This window comes from Buteo buteo, chromosome 15, assembly GCF_964188355.1.
Source record: "Buteo buteo chromosome 15, bButBut1.hap1.1, whole genome shotgun sequence".
Lineage (NCBI taxonomy): Eukaryota > Metazoa > Chordata > Aves > Accipitriformes > Accipitridae > Buteo > Buteo buteo.
In genome coordinates, this window is record NC_134185.1 from 4,106,598 (window position 1) to 4,126,625 (window position 20,028).

Here is a 20,028-nt window from a genome sequence, read left to right on the forward strand (position 1 = left end):
TAGTAGTTAAAAAACCTGGCTACAAAGAGTCTTCAAAATCAAGAATGGGCCTGGCTTTAAAAGTTGCTGTAAACAGTACACTTTTGATACAGAAAGTAAGATTTTTTTTTTTTTTTGCCAAGTATTACATCTCACCTGTACCAGGTATTTTTGGCTTCCATACATTACATACTGAGGGGCAAGACTGTAGATCATATAACTTGTATGAAGAACTATCAACAGGAGTATCATACAGAGAAACAAGAGTGCTTGAGGTCGAGTTTTTCCTCTCCTGATTTTATAAAGCTAAAAAACAGAAAACGTACAAGTATTAACATAATGAAAAACTCTTTTTTTTTTTCCCCCGAAGACATTTAAAATCCTCTTTATTTCAAGTAACAGTTTTAATTCTACTGACAGAAATAGGAGACTGCTAAAATTATCCTCTAGCAACTTAATTCCAATGAGCCAAAGCAGGTTTTCAGGTGTATTTACCTGAAGTTCAAAGCACAGCTATTTAACCAAATTAATTGTTGTTTGTATTAATAACCCAGAACATTTATAAGCATGCAGTTAGTAGCATGATTTAAATGGTGTTGCTTATCACTGATAACAAGCTGTGCCTTGTTTTTTCAACAAGTTTTATGCCCTTCAGTCAAGGTGCGGTGTCATCTATCACAGAGGAAGTTACGAGAGAGTATTCCCAGGCTCTGAGAAAATTTGGACACCATATGGTCACATCTTTTCCACTTTACACTGCAGGGAACTATATAATCCCTTGTTGTTACCCTGTAGACACCACTCCATTCTGTAATTCCCAAAGGCTCAACCTGAGTACCATATTAGGGTAAAGAAGCTGGCAGCTGAAGAGTAAAAGATGGAAGACCAAAACCAACAGCCAATCTCACAACTCAGGGTCACCATGCACAATTTTGGGGTGACACCACATGAAAAGGTAACAGTATTAAAGGGAAAGTAGGCACAGAAGCAGGGAAATACTTAACCACGCATCACAGGCACAAATGACATACTGTAGGATACAAAGCTGCTTTTTCAAATATGGTAATATATTAATTTGCATCATATTTACATATACCATATCATCACTGTACTGTTCTATCTCTTACCAAGCTACATAAACTTGCTTACCACCTAAAAAGCAAGTCAAGCACTACTGACTGCATGCACATTTCAGATTTTGACCATAAAATTCATTAATACCTCCAGTATATCAGAATTATATGGCTTTAACTTAGAAAAGTCAGAAGCCAAAGTGCCACTGATTAAACACTTGAGTCAGCTGACCGTATTGCTTAAACTAAAACATCAGTTTTTGTCTGATAACTTAGCAAAACCAGAACGCCTTTCAAAAGCAGTGAGAATTGTACAATAGGCTTCTAACGCTCATTAGACATACAATGCTGTTTGCAACATCCAGTACTTATGAAGCAGTACATAAATAATAGCTATTTATTAAATATATTCATTGTCACACATTTGTTAAACATCTGAGTATTATAAGCTAAACTCTTAATTCATATTTACCCTTATCCAGAAGAACCATATACCCATATTTCGAATCCCTGCCATTGAAGTGAAGATAAAGTACATAACAATAGTTGTAATAAGGATATAATCCAGTGGAAAAACCTAAAACAAGAAAAACACAAGCAGTTAAAAAAAAGAAAATGTTCAAACTAGAAAACAAGCTCTTCCCCCACTTAAATCTAAATAAGTAGTTTCTACTTATAGCATCTGAGGTAGTAAGAGTCCTTCCCTCTAAAAGTTTTACGTAGCTGGCTCCAAATACAGCTAATATGGCCTGCTAATAGAACTTATACAATAATTCTGGGAAAGCAATGGATCATTTTTCTTAATTTAAAACTTGCCTTAATTTTGAAATGTTATACAGTTTTAGGCCAGGAAGTACTTAACTCTGTTCTGAGTGTACACTTAAAAAGAAAGTCTGCAGTGGTAACAATCATTTTAGGACTGTATAGGCATTCTATTTGTGAATATTTCTGATTTGCATACAAATTTGTAAATATAAAAATCAAGTTTTATATGCATTAATAACAGCTTGAGATAATACTGTTGCTGAACACTACTTTTCTCAGTAAACTGCAAGCTTAGGTGTTCAATAGTTTTAGAAACCATGGGGAAGCAATGCATTGTGCCAACCCATTACACCAAGAATATGGAAAGAACTCAACTAGGGGAGAATAAAGCACTAGCGTACATTAAGGCTTTTCTTTTTCTTAGCTTACCTATGACTGATTGCCAAATTTGTACGTGGCCTTGTTGCCTTCCAACCCTACTGAAGTTAACAGATGTTTGTTCTTATGTAGGGTCTGTTTCAAAGACTAATGCTTTACTATAACATACGTAACTGCACAGAGCATAGTATATTTTTCAAGGTGCAATAAATGTATTAAAAAGTGAAAAAGTGCATTTATCTCACTTAAAGGCCATAAACTATCAAGTACACAAACAACTAGAATGTAGCTAGGGCATGGGAGAAAGTCCATGATAACTACAAGTGATGTCATTCTTCATTGCCACTACATTCTCACCAGGTGAAAGTTAGTTTCAAGCACCACCCTCCTCCAACAACTGGCTTCCATCCACCCAAGATTTTCCTATCAGTATCTAATAACTAAAAGATTGTTAACAAGGAAGTTGCCTTGCTTTTACAGAATAAACATCTAGACAGTTTTGTTTTAATGAATTACTTGGGGAGCATAGTTTGCCTTTTGCTAGCTCACCAGAAAACAGAGGGGAACATCCTTACATATGTAGATCACCAATTTTTTTACTTACTGTTTGAAGAATAGGTAACAGCATATTCAATGGATTGGTCAGATTAGTTCCTAAAATTATAAATCCTGAGTCGAAACCAGCTGAATGCAGAGCTTTGTCCAAACTGCAGTAATTAAGAAAAACTGGGTAAGTACTACAGCTCTCCCAGAGCTTTGTCTTCAGTTTAATTTAAAAGAGCAGCTCAAAAAAAGCTGAACTAAGCCCAGAGACTAACAGCTTTTTCATATCTATATAGACACACGCTTTGTTTTACCACACTCATTGCACTTGTCCTGTGAAAAGGTATATTGATTTCTGCATCTCCTTGGCATTTTAGCTTTTCCCTAGGTTAGGTCATAGAGCTTATTTGCCCTGTCTGAAAAACTAAAAATGCCAACATTTGAGACCTCTGGTTAGTGTCAATCTTCACTGAAATCCACCAGATTTGCAGCTGGCTATATTGCTTTCAACACCATGAAACAATTACAATGTAATACACATCATAATGGATTATACAAGCCATTTACTGCAAGAGTTTAAGCACCTGGTACCTAGCCCAAGAAGTACCTACATGCATTAAGATTCATTCAAGCAATCAGAATACTTCTGTAGTCTGAATTAAACTTCCTTAACATATACGCTTAATTTCTCTGCTGAATCAGAACTTTTCAGCAGCACACAGCCAATCAAGCTGAACTGTGTCCTTTTTTCAATCTGTTTTACCACATTTTGCTTACTTTCAATATATACTATTATAATGAGAAATGCAGCCTTAATTACAGAAACATAGCATAGAAAAGTGGGATGACTCTTGAAGCAAACCACCCCTGATTTTGACATAAGAGCAGAAACTATGTAGTTTAAGTTGTTAAGGAAAATGCTGAAATGTACTTACTTTGACAAGAACAGAGAGACAGTGAAGAGCAGTGCCACTATGATGAAGAATACTCCCCACACAATCTAGAAGTAAAGATATATTACAATTTAACTGAAAGTGATAGCAGTTGATACAAATGAAGACTTGTCTAAAGTTTCAATAAAGGACTAATGATCTTGGACCACCTCAGAGCTCAAACACACTTGAAACAGTAACTTTTTGGTAAATACTATAGAGAAGTGCCAACAAAAAGTTTACTCTGTCAAACAGGGTTTATGTCAACCGTTTGAAAAGTTGATTGTCTAAGACGAAAACCACCTCTGCCTTTTGAATACACTAAGCTCAGAATGAAGCATTAAAAGTACATCACGTGCTACAGTACAATACAGAAGTCTACCCGTAAGTCAAAAGTGTCATTAAGAACACAGATGAGATGTTATCTCAAATGAACACAGCATGTAGCAGAAAGTACAACCTGTACTTGCTATATTATATGGAAAACCTTAACTGTATACATGCATCTGGGTTTTATTAAGGGAAATTAGAGTTTGTTTCCCTTTGCCACCATGCCTGCATGCTCACCTTCCAACAGGAGGCAACCTGTGAACAACTTACATGAAACATCTCGCCTTTCCTGAATGAGAGCACTCCCTTCTGGAGCACTACTCAAACACTCAATGAGCAAATCACTTGGAGGGAGCGATTTAAAACTCAAGTCACCAAGCCCAAATACCAGGTCTACCTTTTTCTTGCTTCTGCCTGCAAGTCATCTCAGTTACTCATCTGTATTGAGTATTTCAAAGCAATTTTCAAGGTTCAAGTTATAGAAATCATCAACTTCACAAAGTATTTTGACACAAAGGTTTAAGTCACCTAGAAAATTAACTCTGAAGTGATGTGAAGACTTGAGAATGGACTAGAAAAAATATAAGATGCTTATAAATAATACTAAGGTAGTAGGAAAAATACCTAGATTTTCTTGAAACTCAAGTAAGTTCTACTTAAATACTATTATTCTAAAACACCACCTATCCACAAGTGATTAAAGTAAGATGAGATTACTATGACCACATCACTACCACCAGATAAAGGCCTCTCTTCTGGAAAAGATTCTAAAAGACCTTCCATATCCCTTTAGCTGCACTAGGCAAGTCATTTGCCCCACAGTCTTCCTTGGGAGCGCATTCAAGAATTTGAAACCCCGAAAAAGTGTAACAGCTGTGGTTATTTAGCCAGCAAGTCATAAGCACAGGTAAGTACAGGTAAAAATTTTTAAGGACCACTATAATTAAATTAAATACTGCTATTGTTTTTAAAATCAGCAATAGCAGGCTTTTTTGTAAGCTTTTGCACACTAATACAGAATTCCTGAGATACAAAATAAGAACAGAATTTCTTGGCTAATCCAAGGCAGCATATGAAACACTAAACTAAGTTTACCAGGAGTAAGCAAAGATTTTGTAGACCAACCATATCAGCAGTTAAGCTGGTTTTGTGCATTCAGATTTTTCATGTTTTAAGGACTAGATTAAAATAAGCTAACATCTTAAAGAGCTAGACAATTTAGTCCCTGAATATAGTCAGAGTATGAAAAGTTTGAGTTTATTTTAAACTGGAGGAATTCAGGCAACTTAACAGCAAGTTTAGAGAACCGAAAGTAATATTCTGATACCTGTACATTCTCTTTTCCCTATTTCCTTCTCATTTTTATCTTTGGAGGAAGCAGCCACCTTCTTTGAAAGATGGCTTCATTTCTTACAGTTCTTCCATGAGTGGTCTGAATCCAGTAGATTCAGAGAAATAAGATTGTTCCTTAAGATCTTAATTAAAACACAGGAAAGTGTACCAAATACAGCACTTGAGCCAGGGACTTAATTCTCCAAGCTGTCCTCAACAAGAACACCTCCTGTTGTTTTTCCTGGGCTACAAGCTAGTTCAGGAAGTTATTCTCCACTTCTTTGGCAGGTTTTCTCTCTCACAGTCTTTTCTTGGGGGGGGGGAGGGGGGGGGGGTTAGCAGACGACATACAAAAGTGAGCCCAGATAGCAAACCCATTCAGTTACAGCTCCAACAGGTTCACTGTATTTTCCCAGAAACCAAAGTCATGGAATATGCTGGGGTAAGCATGCTGAACTTCCCAAAATAATAATGTTTTCAAATTGCTAGGCTTGAGACAACCTAGACAGACTTATTTCCAAATTCTATATGCAGGAATGCAATGCATCGTCTTCCATATGAACGAGGAAGTTTCATAGTTTAATTTTTTTATTAACCTTAAAACTTGGCACACAGCCATCTTGAAAAGGTTAAGAACTTTATTACAGCTGCTCATTAAAGATATTCAGAGTTACAATGCTATTATTGTTCATTAAATTCTCAAGACAAGCTTCCATCTGCAAACTCAGAGTATTAGAACATCGCTTATAAAACAGCTCAAATTATGTAGGCCTTATTAGGTATAGATTTAGAGACTAATACCAACTACTAACTCACATATTTCCACATATTTAAGTGTATTAAGATTTTACCTCTCCACAGCAAACTCCCACTAGGTATTAGCCATACAGGAAACAGATGTTTAAAAACAATTAAGACCAAGAGTCTGAAGCTTGCATTACTTCATTACCTTCTGCCAACTATTGCTGCTAGACAGGTATTTGTATTTCCTCTGGAATATGTCTGTCTTCTGAAGTGATGCATAACACTTACAAGTAGATAAATGGTTGAAAAAGCACTCCTTTTGCCATGTTAACCTCAGCTCCAGTCCCATTAAATACAAGATTGAAAAGGCTTGTATTAAAGACCTTCATTCTACCTTAGTTCTTCCCGTATTTCCACAGTGCTATTAAGACTACTGAACCACAAATGATTTGCAATTAACATGAACCTACGTTTACACATTTTCAGAGCATCGGTTGACTTAGGCCTTTCACAGAAGGGATCCTCCTCATGTTCTTACCTAGATTTTCCTCCTACCTCAACTGATTACAGACCAATCGACACCTCATTTCTAGCCTATTAACCAGCAGTTGGCCAACGATTAGGAGAATACCAACACTCAGACTAGTAGTTGAGCTTGCAACTTACACAGTCCAGCTGAGCCTTATCAAGTGGTATCAAGCTGAATTAAATTAAAACCATGCCTCCAGTTGGGTATCACTTGGTGTCTGGGTAAGGGAAAGAGTAAGTACTCCCCCTGCCCCACACCCCACCAAAGCCTAAGACAGGCTAGGAAAAAAAACCAAAAAAACCCCCAACATTGCAGCAGGAGCTATATACTCACTGTTGCCTTCTACTTGTCACCTATAGCAAAGGACAAATCTGTCATCTAGAATCTTACTGGGACACTACTGTACTGTTGTTCACTAGCTTTGAACCAACTAGAATACCTTCAAATATTCTAAATACATTTAGCCATGAAAATTTACAAGATAGTTTTGCTTTGTGTCACAGCATAAACAAGAAGGAAACCAAGCCCCTGAGAACATGAGTACATGTTCAACTTCAGAGCAAAGAACAGCACTTAATCAAACCTCTTGTTCTCACAGCAGGACTATTCATCAACAGATGCTGAAAAGCTTTTACTATTAGAACAGGCAAAACCAAAAAGCCTGGGTTTCAGCCAAACAACACAGAAAAATTTAGTAAGGTCACTACAAAAAATAAGAAGAAAAGAGAAAGCAGCCCTTGATCTTTATTAAGAGAAGTCTAACTTCCAATGCAAGACAATCTTATTTCCTACTCCCTAGTCCTTTTGAAAGCAGGACCTCAAAGCAATGGTACCTCAAGCTATATTACCTCCTCCACTACAACCAGGTTGAACTGCTCCATTGCCAGGCCACTTCCTCACATCCCTCAGCTACAAAACATAGACCCCATACCCACCTGTACTCAACCATTTGCTACAGAACAGGTTTCAGAGCTGCTGCCTTGCACTTACATCACTTTGATTACCTCTACACATCTACTTGGGTGTTCTAATCTACAATCTGTTGTGCAAGCTAATATGCATACAAGTAACTGCAAAAAAAAAAAACAGTGAACCATGCTTTTATGCAAGACTGCAGATACTACAAAAACAATGAGTTGAAATAATACCTACTAATACATCTTACACCGCTGCTCGCAATGAGTTCCTTCAGCATCTTAACAGAAAGCCTCTGCACAGGTAAGTAAGGAAGCAGCTAAAGCAGAAGACAGTAAGAACTAGTAGACTTAAAGCTTTGTTTTACATTTGAACATACAGGATTAAAAGACATGGGTAAGCAAAAACCAAGACAAAAATGTCAACACAGGCATTTCTCAATAGTAAAAATGGAAGCATGCTATTTCTAGGTCACAGTGAAAACTTGAATTTCATTTCAGTTTAGTAAGTCAGGCCAAATAATTTAGAAATATTCAACTGGTTAGTCTATTTTTCCACTGCTACTGCACATAATCAAGCCACAAGCTAATAAGTCTTTTCTGACATTATTCATGTTCTGCTTACACCATTTTCCATGGTACCTTCCTTCAACGTCTTAAACATTCCCCTGACTGCTGCAACATCCTTGAGTTATTCGGAGCTCTTTGCCTCCTATCCCTCATATACTCACCTGTCCAATTGTTTCCTACAGCAGTACTCATGTACCAACAGAAAAAGAAATTGTGAATCTGCTTAGGACAGCTATTCCATGAATTTGAACCAACACCAAGGCAACACAAAAATTTAAAGCAGCAGTCATCCTCTCAGGGATGGTATTCATTAACAGAGTAAAGAAAACTGGTGGCATATTACTGAACAGGTACACTGACTGAGAATCAAAGCTAGAATCCTTATGGGGGACACTTACTATTTGTATTGGGTTTACATGGCAAGGTTTTGGTATCGGGGGGCTGTAGGGGTGTCCTCTCTGAGGAGAGGCCAGAGGCTGTTTTGCACTAGACAGCGCTGTTTCCAGTTGGCACCAACTGCCCCACTGCTGGCCAAAGCTGACCCGGCAGCAAAGCTTATGGCCCCTCTAGGAAAACATATCTAAGAAAGGGGAAAACACAAGAGTGAGAGGAAAGAATGAGAAATAGCCCTGTAGACACCAAGCTCAGAGAAGGAGGTGCTGCTCCAGGCAGAGGAGCAGACATCTCCCCCCCAGTCCTTTAAGAGAGCCATGCTGGAGCAGATAACCACACTCAGCCCATGGAGGCTCCCACACCAGAACAAGCAGATATTTTCTTAAGCTGCAGCCTACAGAAATCTCACATGCAGAAGCAGGTTCTTCTGACAGGAACTACAGCCCATGGAGGAAACCCATGCTAGAACACCGACAAATTGCGAGGAGAAAGCAACAGCAGAGAAGAGATGTTACGGACTGATGGCAACTCTCTATTCCCCATCCCCACTGGGCCGCTCCAGAGTCAAGACTGAAGGAGTGAAGTCGAACCTGGGAAAGAGTGAGTGGGGGGCAGGAAGGTGTTTTAAATGGTCTTTGTTTTTCACCATTCAAATCAATTTTAATTGGCAATTTTCCTCAACTCTGTTTTGCCCATGACAGTAACTGGTAAGTGCTTACCCTGTCTATCTTGACCCACACATTTTTCCAACTTATTTCCTCCCCCATCCTGTTGATGGGGAGGGAGAGAGCAGCTGGGTGGGCATTTGGCAGCCAGTAAAGTCAACTCACCAGCACTATTGCATGACACAATCTACCTCCCAGGAAGTTTTAGGTAACCTGGCAAACATGGGTTAAAAATTATTTAGATGAAGCAAAACACTTACTACTAAGTTATCACTACGTAAACTTTGGACATGAAATATTCACACACCTTGCTTGTCACATAGCCAGCCTCCCTGATGTAGAAGATGCAGCTGTGAATGCAGGAAGAAAGCCTGTCAGTTTAGCCACACCACTTCTTTGAGGCAAGTAGACTGACTCCTGACAGCACCTACAGTCTACACTAACACTCTGCCAGCATGGCTGTTATCCAAGCAACTGCCTACCGTTTCCCCTCTTTCAGCTCTCTCCAAAGAAGTGGTGGGGGAATCAAAAGCACATTTAAAAAAATAAAAGGAATACCCTAGCCCTCCACCCTCAAGACAGTATTAACTGTACCTATGCTTCTCTGAAGGCCCTCAGCAGCAGGTGGAGAGACTGACACATCTATACAAAGTCCTCATTATCCTTAAGATTAGATAGGAGAACAGTTTATCTCCCTCTTGCTAGCGTTCAAGTATACCACTCTCTATTTATCAAGAGAACAGTGTTCTCTTTGTAGTAGCCTCCATATACTTGGACTGATGTCAATGCCTTTAAGTTCCCACTTAAGCTAAGCCACATGAGCATGCTCTGTCCACACAGATCTCAATGTTCAAAACAGAGCACTTCATTTTCTTACACTACTCACCTTAGGCATCTCTTCAGTTGGTAAACAACTGAAGTACCCCATGAAAAAACAGTGGAATACTCCCACCTTACCATTGCTGAATAGACTTCCATGTTTCACAACCTATAGTCTTGTTCATATATTGAGCATATATAATTATGTGCTCTGGAGGTTTTTTTTTTTCCCCTAACAGTTTTTATACCTATCCCTAAAGCATACCACATTTCTCTTGCTGCTGAGAGTATCAGATGAAAGTGTGGGAAACCATAATAAAGGAAGGAGAAGCAGTAGATTTTCTATCTACAGGAAATGTTACATTTCGTAGAAAGAAATTAGACTAGTGTGACATTACTTGACAATCCATGCTGACCATTACTCATTTCCTTGAGATCTTCCATGTCTTGCTTTTGACTAAATTGAAAAATTAATAGCTTCATCTTGGAGTAAAATAGTTGTTCTCAAAATTTACTTTAATCTATGTCAAAGAAAGCTTACTCTTCAGAGAAAAACAACAGATCACATGCTAATAGATATTTAGCAATAACAAAAAAATTAAAGCAAGAATATAGGTGGACATTATGCAAAGACAATATTATTATGGAAGTCTGAATGTAGACACTAAGTTGACACTGTAAAAGACCTCCAAGACTAAGTGCTATTCCTGAACACGTATTCTGTTGTATCAATCCCAGTAAGAGTCTGCAACTCCAATAAACCTGACCATCCCAAACACAAAGAAGAAATAGCATTCACCATATCTAATACTCACCTCACAACAAATGGCATTTCTCAAAGTCTGAGAAATGGCCATTCTTGAACAATAATATATAAGTTGCACTAAAGATAGAAGTATTGTAAAGCAATAAGCAAAGCTAAGCTGTCTGCTGTACTTCTACATTGATCAGAAGTATTATATGTGAATATTAAAAGATTTCTTCCTCTTCATGAAAGCCACTAACTGAATGATTGACAGGTTATATACATGCAAAGACAATTCAAATGTTATTAAAATAACAGTAAAACAGTCCTGCAAGAGTTAAGATATTATTAAGTGATGAACATTATTACTTTCACAGGACAGTTCAAGGAAAAGTCAAAGTAAACAAATTTTGTAACACACTTCATAGTACAACCCTATTCCAAATGAAAAATCTGTCAGGAAAAATTATCCACCTGCAACTCCCCTTTAGTCTGATTCTTCAGTCAACAATTCACAGTGACTGTCAGTTACTGAGCAAATAAATAGCATTCAAACCATAAGAACAAAGAGACACTGGAATACCATGCTGACCATAAGTGATAATCTGTAAGTAACTAATGAAATTGTACACTACCCTATGAGAAGACAATGAACTGTTAAAACCCTACAGACAATAGATATGGCCAGCGCATTTCCCAAATTTAAGGTTAATGTGAAAAGTTAAAAGAAACTACACAAGCTATTTTGAATCAAAGGAAGAGTCCAAACTGTTAAAGTGAACAGTTAGGGATATTTGTCCTTTCAATGAAAGGGCTAGGTCTAGATTTCTAAAGTACCATAGAAAGATAACTCCACTAAGAATTTCACACCGAAAGCTTCTGTTCAACTGCAATTTTAGCCCATTTCCATTCGTACTCGGCATTAACAGTAGCAATGACATTAGAGGAAATTGCTTATAGCTTCCCCCCTCAGCTTTTCAAAGTGCAGCCTACAGTTTCAAGTAACACTAAAATTTCTTCCTACACCTAGTTGGCAAAAAAATACTTTATACAGCAATACTGTTCCATAAAAGCACTGGATTTGAAAACCAGTTATCTTCTAAAATCAAAGTCCTAAGATCAAAAAGAGACCAAGATCAAAGCTTTGCCCCAGTAATAGTCTCCTTTGCACTGGTTAAGTATCAAGATGTAAGTTCTATACAGCTAGCTTACTACTGACCAAGTAATTACTTGGCAAGATACTCATTCCCTATGCATATATTCTCAAAATATCTCTCACTTCTGCTGGCTACATGTAATTTAGATTAACCTGAGCTACCTGACAGCTATAGAGTTCTTCCTTCTCTTCTTCTCATTTTCACATGCCTGAGAAAAGACAAGATACTCAGATTTTCTACAGCAGTGGCACTACAGTAGATCAGCTAGGACTTCCTCCTTTTCAATCTTAATCATATTTTAGGCAAAGTAAAAGGTTTTCCAAGAGCTTAAACAGAGCTTGCTATAGGGCTGTCATTCTGTAGTATAATAGTAATCAAAAACATAAGCAGTTGGTATTCAGGACGGTAATTGATAAACTTATCCTATGATTTATATGGGAAGAAGCTGGAAGTTACTCCAATTTAAGTCTCAAAAAATGAGACAAAGTTTTACCTTCAGAGGTCGGATAGCTTCACAGAACTTTGTCCACCAGCTTTTCTCAACAGACTCCAGATGCCTCTCTCTTCTTCGAAGTGTCCTTAGTCTCTCTTCCAGTTGTTGTACAGTCTGTCTATCCCTTGATGACAAAGGCCGACCATCTCTGCACTGGTTACCAAAAAAATAGTGCAAGAGATCAAGGAACATTGAATCAATAGATTTGACATCTAGTTTAATGAGCTACAACAACTCTGAAGACTTTGTAGTAAATAATTCACACTGTTTCTATGCATAGCAAGAGTATGAAGTACAAAAGTCACAAGCTGCAATAAAAGGAATTCCTATTAGGTGGTAGAAAATGCTCTTCACAATGAGGATGTTCAAAAATTTTAACAGGGTGGGCAGTCTTCATGGCTAGAAACACTTAAAATGCCCAGATGAGATCTGAATAGCCTGATCTAACCTGAGAGGGGTCCTTGCTTTGTGTAGAGGGTTGAACTTGAAGCCTTTCAGAGAGGTCCCTCCCAATCAAATTCCATGACTAAGCCAATACATGAAGCTTGGCATCTGTATTTTCTTTCCAGCATTCCACTACAGATACTCAGCTACGTTTCTTATACCTGCTGTTCCAAAAATTAATTTTATAGAAATCCAAACAAGAAGCACCATTACCCCAAAAATTACTTGAGCGTACCAGATAATTGTTTGTTTGATGATTATGTTTAAGAATGTACTTTAATTCTGAGCCTCTAAATACTGAGCAGGCGCCACTGCACTCTGTTGTAAATCGAGTAGCAGATCCTTAAGTCTCAGTTATACGCTAATAAGCAAAAGCAACAAAATGGGCATTAGGTAGATGAACCAAAATTGTTTCCAACATTGATGTCATTGTACAACAAACTGATCCTTAAATAAAAAAGATTCTTATAGTTTTAGTACATCTCCTACTATATATTTTTAAATTCTGAAGGTCCCTATTCAGTTTCCTTCCCCTCTTATTTTAAAAGAGCCTTCCTGTAAATAGTGAAACACTTCACACCCAGTGAAGTTAAAGTGAATCTATTTTAGATATATTTCTCAAAGGTTACAAGACTACGACCATTCTAGACACATGTAACACTTAAATTGGAGATCACCATGTACTTTTAACAGGAAGACATTCTCCATACCCTGTATAGCACCTCAGTGACTTGAAAAGACTTTTTGAAAACGGTCCAAGCTCCCAAGTTGCAAGTCCAAGCTTCAATTACTTAAGACTAATGAAATAAAGCTACCAGGTGTACTAATAGCAGAAGGCCATCCTACATCTTGAATCTTTTAATTAGATTAAGTAGCATACTTTCATGCTTCTAGTTTTCACTGTACGTCACTCAGTAACACTCACTTTTTTCACGACTTAATGCAAATGTAACTGAAGATTTCAAATACAGACTGAGGCAGAATCCTGATCATAATCCATAAGCCAAAGAAAATTAGTTTATACTAATGGTCACATTAAAATATAGATGTAACAAAGACTTGCTACTTTTTGATCCTATTTGTTTGCTAGATTGAACAAGTCCAGTTGCTTGCAAACTCTCATAATCCAACATAGTCTTCTGTAGTAATGCTCCATTTTTCAGAGGTTTCTCATTCTTTCTTATATTGATTTCAGTAATAGAGATGCCTTTGTTGTAGTAGTAGTAGTCTGTAGAAACCCAAAACTTCACAATTTAAACTGGGGAGACTACTTCTTAGGTTTCATTATGCAACAAGGTTTCTACAACACTACAGGTCCCCACACTGTGTAGAGATAGTCAAGTACCAGGAGAAGACTGTTAGGGAATTGTTTCAACACTGCTGAGGTCTACTATCACAAAGCACAGGACAGCCCAGATGGACTGCCAGGATGAAAGTAATGCATTTTAATGCCCCCTCCGCCCACTCAGGGTTGTGAAAACACTGGTCAAACCATTGTCTGCAATGGGTTGGGAAAAGGGTGGGAGATTTCCCCTAGCATCTTGTATGTAAAGGAGAAATCTTATCCTCCTTCAGCTTGTGCTCTTAGGTTTTTATGTGTCCTGCTTCCATTGGCACAGTGTTTCAGTGAGCTGCAAAGCCATCATGGGTTTACAAATGGCGTTAACATCCTAGGGGTGTTTAGGATTCAGAACAGAGTTCCATATGTACGCTTTTCATAAAGAAGTGATTTATAACAGCAAGGTACATTAACTGGGAAGCAAGAATATCTGGGACTGTTATTTATTCATAAAGATGATTAATAGTTTGATGAATCTAACTCATGACAGCTCCATGTGGCAAGTATCCAGTGCTGATAACAACATTGAGTAAGTATCAACAAATTGGATGCCATACCTGGTAGCAGACTAGGTTATTAGTGAGGTTAATATTCTTACCTTCTACAAAGTATCTCTTCCATATATCTAAGCAAGACTGGAGTAGTTTAAGTTTAGCTCACCAGCACCATTATTAGCTAGACAGAAGTAACTACTGCTGCAGGACTGAAACAAAACCTAATTGCTACTACAGAAGTGACCACATCTGTTTCCAAATAACTCAAATAACTGCAAGCTAGTCACTTCTGACTTACTGTTCTTTCTGGAACGAAAACTCTCTATGGCATGACCATAAACTAGTAAGCAAGCAGGAAAAAAGTCATTTAAGAAAGTGAGAACAGTGAAGACTATACCTTTGATTTAATCCTTAATAAGCGTTGCTCTACTTCTTCAATATCTTCAGTGTTCTCTAAACGTTCATAAGCCGCACTGGTAGTTCCTTTTATCAAGTTTAGAGGCAAAGCTGACATACCATAAGCCTAAAATAAGAAAGAAACATACATACTCAAATTCTCTGCCATACATTTTGATCTGATAAGGCTCCTGTATGTTGAAGCTATAAGGTATGACTGATGGGTTTTTTTCCCCACCCTCCTTCTACAGACTTGTACCAAGGCAATCAATTCTTTTCCTTTTTGAAGCAAAACATCACAAACATGCTATGCAGATTCCAGCATCCCACATTGTTCCAATGGTACTTAGCATCTCACAATCACTGAGACAACAGCATGCATTAAGATTTCATATAAGCATAGCTCACTGAAGATTTATCAAACTAGCCCTGGTGTTTCTGTCAAATCATTTAGCTTGCGAAAACATTAACTTTCCCACCTTAGATCAACATCAAAACATTGTGTAATACAGGAATTTCTAGATATTGAATTTAAGTAGTTTTTAGACGCAAAGCATACCCAATTTCTTTGTAGCCAGTAGTCTTCAACTTACTTTAAAATGAAATTATGTAGAAAGTTGCAGTAAAAAGACACAGAAGAAGCTAGGTGAGCACCTAAACTCAGTTGCATTCCAAGACTGCTTAGATACCCGTTCACATTCATACATTTTGTTGGCATTTACTCCCAGTTATAAGTCCTAAACCATTCAAAGGGTTTGTCAGGTTTTATGTCAACATTATGCCCAGATTTTTCCAATGCTAAGTCTGTAATCTTTCCACTGCCATAAGAAACAGATATTTGAGGTGAGGTAAACAAGAAAATGCCACTATTTCCTCCCTGCTACCTTATGAGTCTTACAGATCTAGGCCAAGGTCAGAAGTTTCTCCAAGCAGTTTAGAGACATTAGCCATCGGCTTTTTTTGTTTTTCTGTGGGTGGGAGGCTGTTGGTGATAGGTTGTTCTTGGTGCAGAGCTCAGCAGGAACATTACTCTTCTCTTAATCACAATTAACACATGCAGTTTTACTAGAGTGCTTGATACCTGTACATTTGCTAACTTCAGAAATGAGCAGTTTTCTAGATTTTCACAGGAATACCACTCCCTCCTTCAAGCACAGCTTTACATTTAATACTGAGAATAGATTTAACACAAATGCTAGTGTGTAATAAATGTCACCATACATGCTGTCAGATCACATGAGCTTTCTGTACAGAAGACTTGATTTGACCTGCTTAAGAACCTACCTAGACATATTAATGTCTCATACATTATACTCAAAGCAAGCCACTGTCCATTTTTTTTGGTGTATTTTTCAACATGCCATATACCCTGCCACCAACACCCATTTCCAAGCCCCTCTAACAAAGGGGTCTTATTTACTATTATTGTAGCTCAAAACCACATTAACTATTTAAATTAATAGCCATTTCAATATAAATAGCTGACACTGAGCCCACAGACTTCAGTTTCACTCTGCAAGTGACAATACTGCATGATTTCAAGAAACATTCCTCCAAGTATTATTTCTCCAAATATTAGGCTACAAAAGCACAAAACAGAAGTTTAGCAGTCTGACAGCCTTGTTCACTTACTGTGGAATTAGGTTTCTTATATTCAGAGTGACAATTACCAGTAAATTCTTGGAACAGTGTCATTTAAGTCCAACAAGCAGACAGCATGTATGTCTCTCAACAGGCTTCAGTCCCAAGGAAACAGTGGTACCTGTTAAATCACTTCGAAGCATTTAAGTAAAGGTAGGAGAAAAGTATTTTCCTTCAAATACTTCTTAAAGTATACATTAGCAAAGAATACATTCAGCTAGATCTTTGACAACCTGTACTACATGACTTTCTTTGTGTAGCTAAAGTATTAGAACTGGTTTTATCATAGACTCCTAGAGAATAAGGTAGGCTATTAGATATCTGCTCAGCATTTCAGGACTTCACAGCTGACATAGCCTCATATGTCACTCAAATATACAGCCAAAAAAAAGCAGAGTATTTGCAGCACTGTTTACAGACTGTTCCAAATAAAGTTAAACTCTATTTTTTTAGCTACAAAAGGTAACTGGTAATTTCAGTCCCTGCCTTAGAGCTTTTTGCTGTAAAAGCTATACAAGGGAAAGACATCTCTTATCACAGGCTAGTGATGGCAATGAAATTTCACGCTTTCCAAGACACTCCAGAAGTTCTGGTTTGAACACAGCTATACAACCACAGAAAGGCCTACCTACAAGATTAACTACTTCAGGTAAGGAAAAGAATTTAACTTAGGCTGCACTTTACAACTCTGTCCATAAATATGGCTCAGTTCTCACTTTAGAGAATCTCCTTTGAGAGCATTAAGCTGCTTTGTTATCTACAGGAGCTAAAAAGCAGTCTCCCCCAATCCTCCTCTTCTCTACGCTGAAGATAGAATTTCTTCAACCTTTCTTTATGCATTGCATTCTCCAACTCCCTAATCACTTTTACAAGCCTCCACTGGAGCCTCTAGTTTTCCAGTTTCTTAAGCTGGGGGACCAAAACCAGACACAGTATTCCCAGATGTGGCTTTGGAAGTGCCAGGTACAGTGGAATAATCATGTCCCTTGACCTACTGGCTATGTTCTTGCTGATGCAAACCCAGGACACTGTTTGCCTTCCTGCTGCAGGGCACACTGCTGGCTCATGCTCAGCCTGCTGTCCACTAGGACTTCCAGGTCCTTTTCAGCAGAGCCATCCCCCAGGCAGTCAGACCCCAGCATGAACTGTTGGTTGGAATTAATCCATTCTAAGAGAAGACCCTAACATCTGCTAAACCTGATACCGTTCTTGTTGGCACAATCTTCCTACCTGTCAATGTCTCTATGGTGGCTCTTCATTCTATTGTATCTACTTCTCCCAGTTTGATATCATTCTCCAACCATATGACTATATACTTAACCCAACCATCCAGATAATTTATGAAGACTGAATACTATTAGGCCCCTATTGACACTGAAGAGTTCACTCAGGTCTGACTGCTAGTAGCATAACTCCAGAATTTAGGTGGAAGTATAAACACCATTCAATTTTGTAACTAGAATGCAGGCTGCAATCTAACTAAGGTCCCTCTGTGGAACCCAAAACATTTCCAGCCACAGCCAAAGACATTCAGTATGTAGAACCGAATATAATAGAGAGATTGCTATGACAGTAGACCTACATAATTCTATAAACCTAAGTTTAGAAGCAATGAGATTTCACCCTTAAGCAGAGGCTTCCACCTGTTCTTCAAACAGCTATCATGAACTAACAGATATCAAATATTTACTCAACAGAAATAGTTAAGGAATGAAATTTAGAGTTCCAAATCTTCTAAATCTAAGTTTCTACAAAGCAAACTGCAACCCTTGAAGTGATACATTGTTTTGCTGGTTTTGCAGATGTGAATTATATACTTGAATGTCAAGCTTGCTCTACTGATAAAGGCAGTCTAAGTTCCTTCCTTGAATACAAAAGATGCCAACAGTGAGATGATTATGCAAGTAAGCCTCCCATCATCAGCGGGGGAAAAGCCACTTTGGTCCTCAAGACAAGGACAGAAGGATGAGTCATCTCATGTGATGTGTCACAGGTCTGAACAGAAGCTGTATTAGCTCAGTTTCAGGGCTGCATCTCCCTTCAGGCTGATGTAGAACTTCAAGGCTGCCCTGAACAAAGTTTTAATCCCCTAGGCTAGTGCAAGTGTTAAGTTATTCAAGGGCTACTATTTTGGGCATCTGCAACTCAGCAAGCAAGCAATGTATTGGAGATAGCACAGGAAAACCAAAGCTGGACACTAAAGCCAAGAGAGGGGCTTGGTCCTGAGACACATCGTGGGTTCAAGTATTAGAATATGCATAGAAACAGATCAGAAGAACCTTTAAAGTAGTTAGGACAAGTTAATTTATACACATGAATTTTGATAAAGCAACTAATTAAGTCTTGACATATTTACACCACTGAAACAAGAGTTTCCAGGACTTATTTTTAGAAAACCTTTGGCTAGAAGCATTAAGTCAGATAAGATACACTGCACTGAAAAATAAAAACAGTCATCCAAACGTAACAGGCAATTACAGCATACATGGTTGTTTTTTCCACATAGGTTCTTCAAAATGAACTGAATCTAGTACTAAACACTAACTGTTCAGGCTGGTATCTGATAACACATGCTGCAAGGTTAGGTCTTTAGAGTCTCAGGCTGCCATCTCTGCTGTTACTGACTGCCTGATCAGCTTCATTGAAACCCCATTTTACAGTAAGAAAAAAATTTCTAAATTTATAGTTAAAACAATTTATTTTGGAGAAGGTTCCCCTCTCTTGAATCCCCACAAGTAATCCATATAGATCACCCCTGATCAGTTAGCTTAAGGGCTGGAAAGCCAAACCCTAAGAGCTCACTACCTAGGAAGTACCAGTTAAGGTCATCATCTGTGAGCAAGTGTCTCATTCTGATTTGAGCATCTGCCCACAGGCAATACAGATAATATGTCTGGATGGATGGAGTTCATATTTATACTTCCTAGATTTCTTGAAGTAGGTGGCCTTCTACTCTAAAGAGAAAACTAAAAACCAAAACAACTTAAAGCAACAGAAAAAACAGCTTACCTATCCTATGAAAAGAACAGTCTAAATAAAGCTCTTCAGACTTCTTCCTTATTTGTTATTCACAGAAGCAGTAGCTAGGCCTGAGACAGGAATTTGCAAAGAAACCTGTCATCAGCAAAGCAAGAGCCTGTAACTCACATGAAAGCAACAATTCAATACTGTTTATGCAGTATCAGTAGGCATTGAAGAACAGCAAGAAGCATACTCTAGATATTCTCTCAGCATGCCATTGAACCCAAATATACTCTGTGCTCCAGACAGAGCACTAAAATACCTCAATAGATATTACATGAGCATTCCTTCCCATTTGCTTAATCTTCACTTCTCCTGTGTCCCTTTCTTTC

At 38.0% G+C, this 20,028-nt stretch overlaps 1 protein-coding gene across 3 annotated transcripts in view; it reads right to left on the minus strand.

Annotated features, from left to right (window-relative positions):
- Window positions 1-20,028, minus strand: part of LMBRD1 (LMBR1 domain containing 1) — an 86,254-nt gene that overhangs the window by 25,037 nt on the left and 41,189 nt on the right. For all 3 annotated transcript variants that reach the window (XM_075046426.1, XM_075046424.1, XM_075046425.1), the window contains exons 8-13: window positions 15,036-15,161; window positions 12,362-12,514; window positions 3,674-3,738; window positions 2,800-2,902; window positions 1,525-1,629; window positions 136-285 (exon numbers count right to left, since the gene is read on the minus strand). In XM_075046426.1, coding sequence (XP_074902527.1) covers window positions 136-285; window positions 1,525-1,629; window positions 2,800-2,902; window positions 3,674-3,738; window positions 12,362-12,514; window positions 15,036-15,161 — 702 coding nt within the window. The remainder of the gene's footprint in view (window positions 1-135; window positions 286-1,524; window positions 1,630-2,799; window positions 2,903-3,673; window positions 3,739-12,361; window positions 12,515-15,035; window positions 15,162-20,028) is intronic.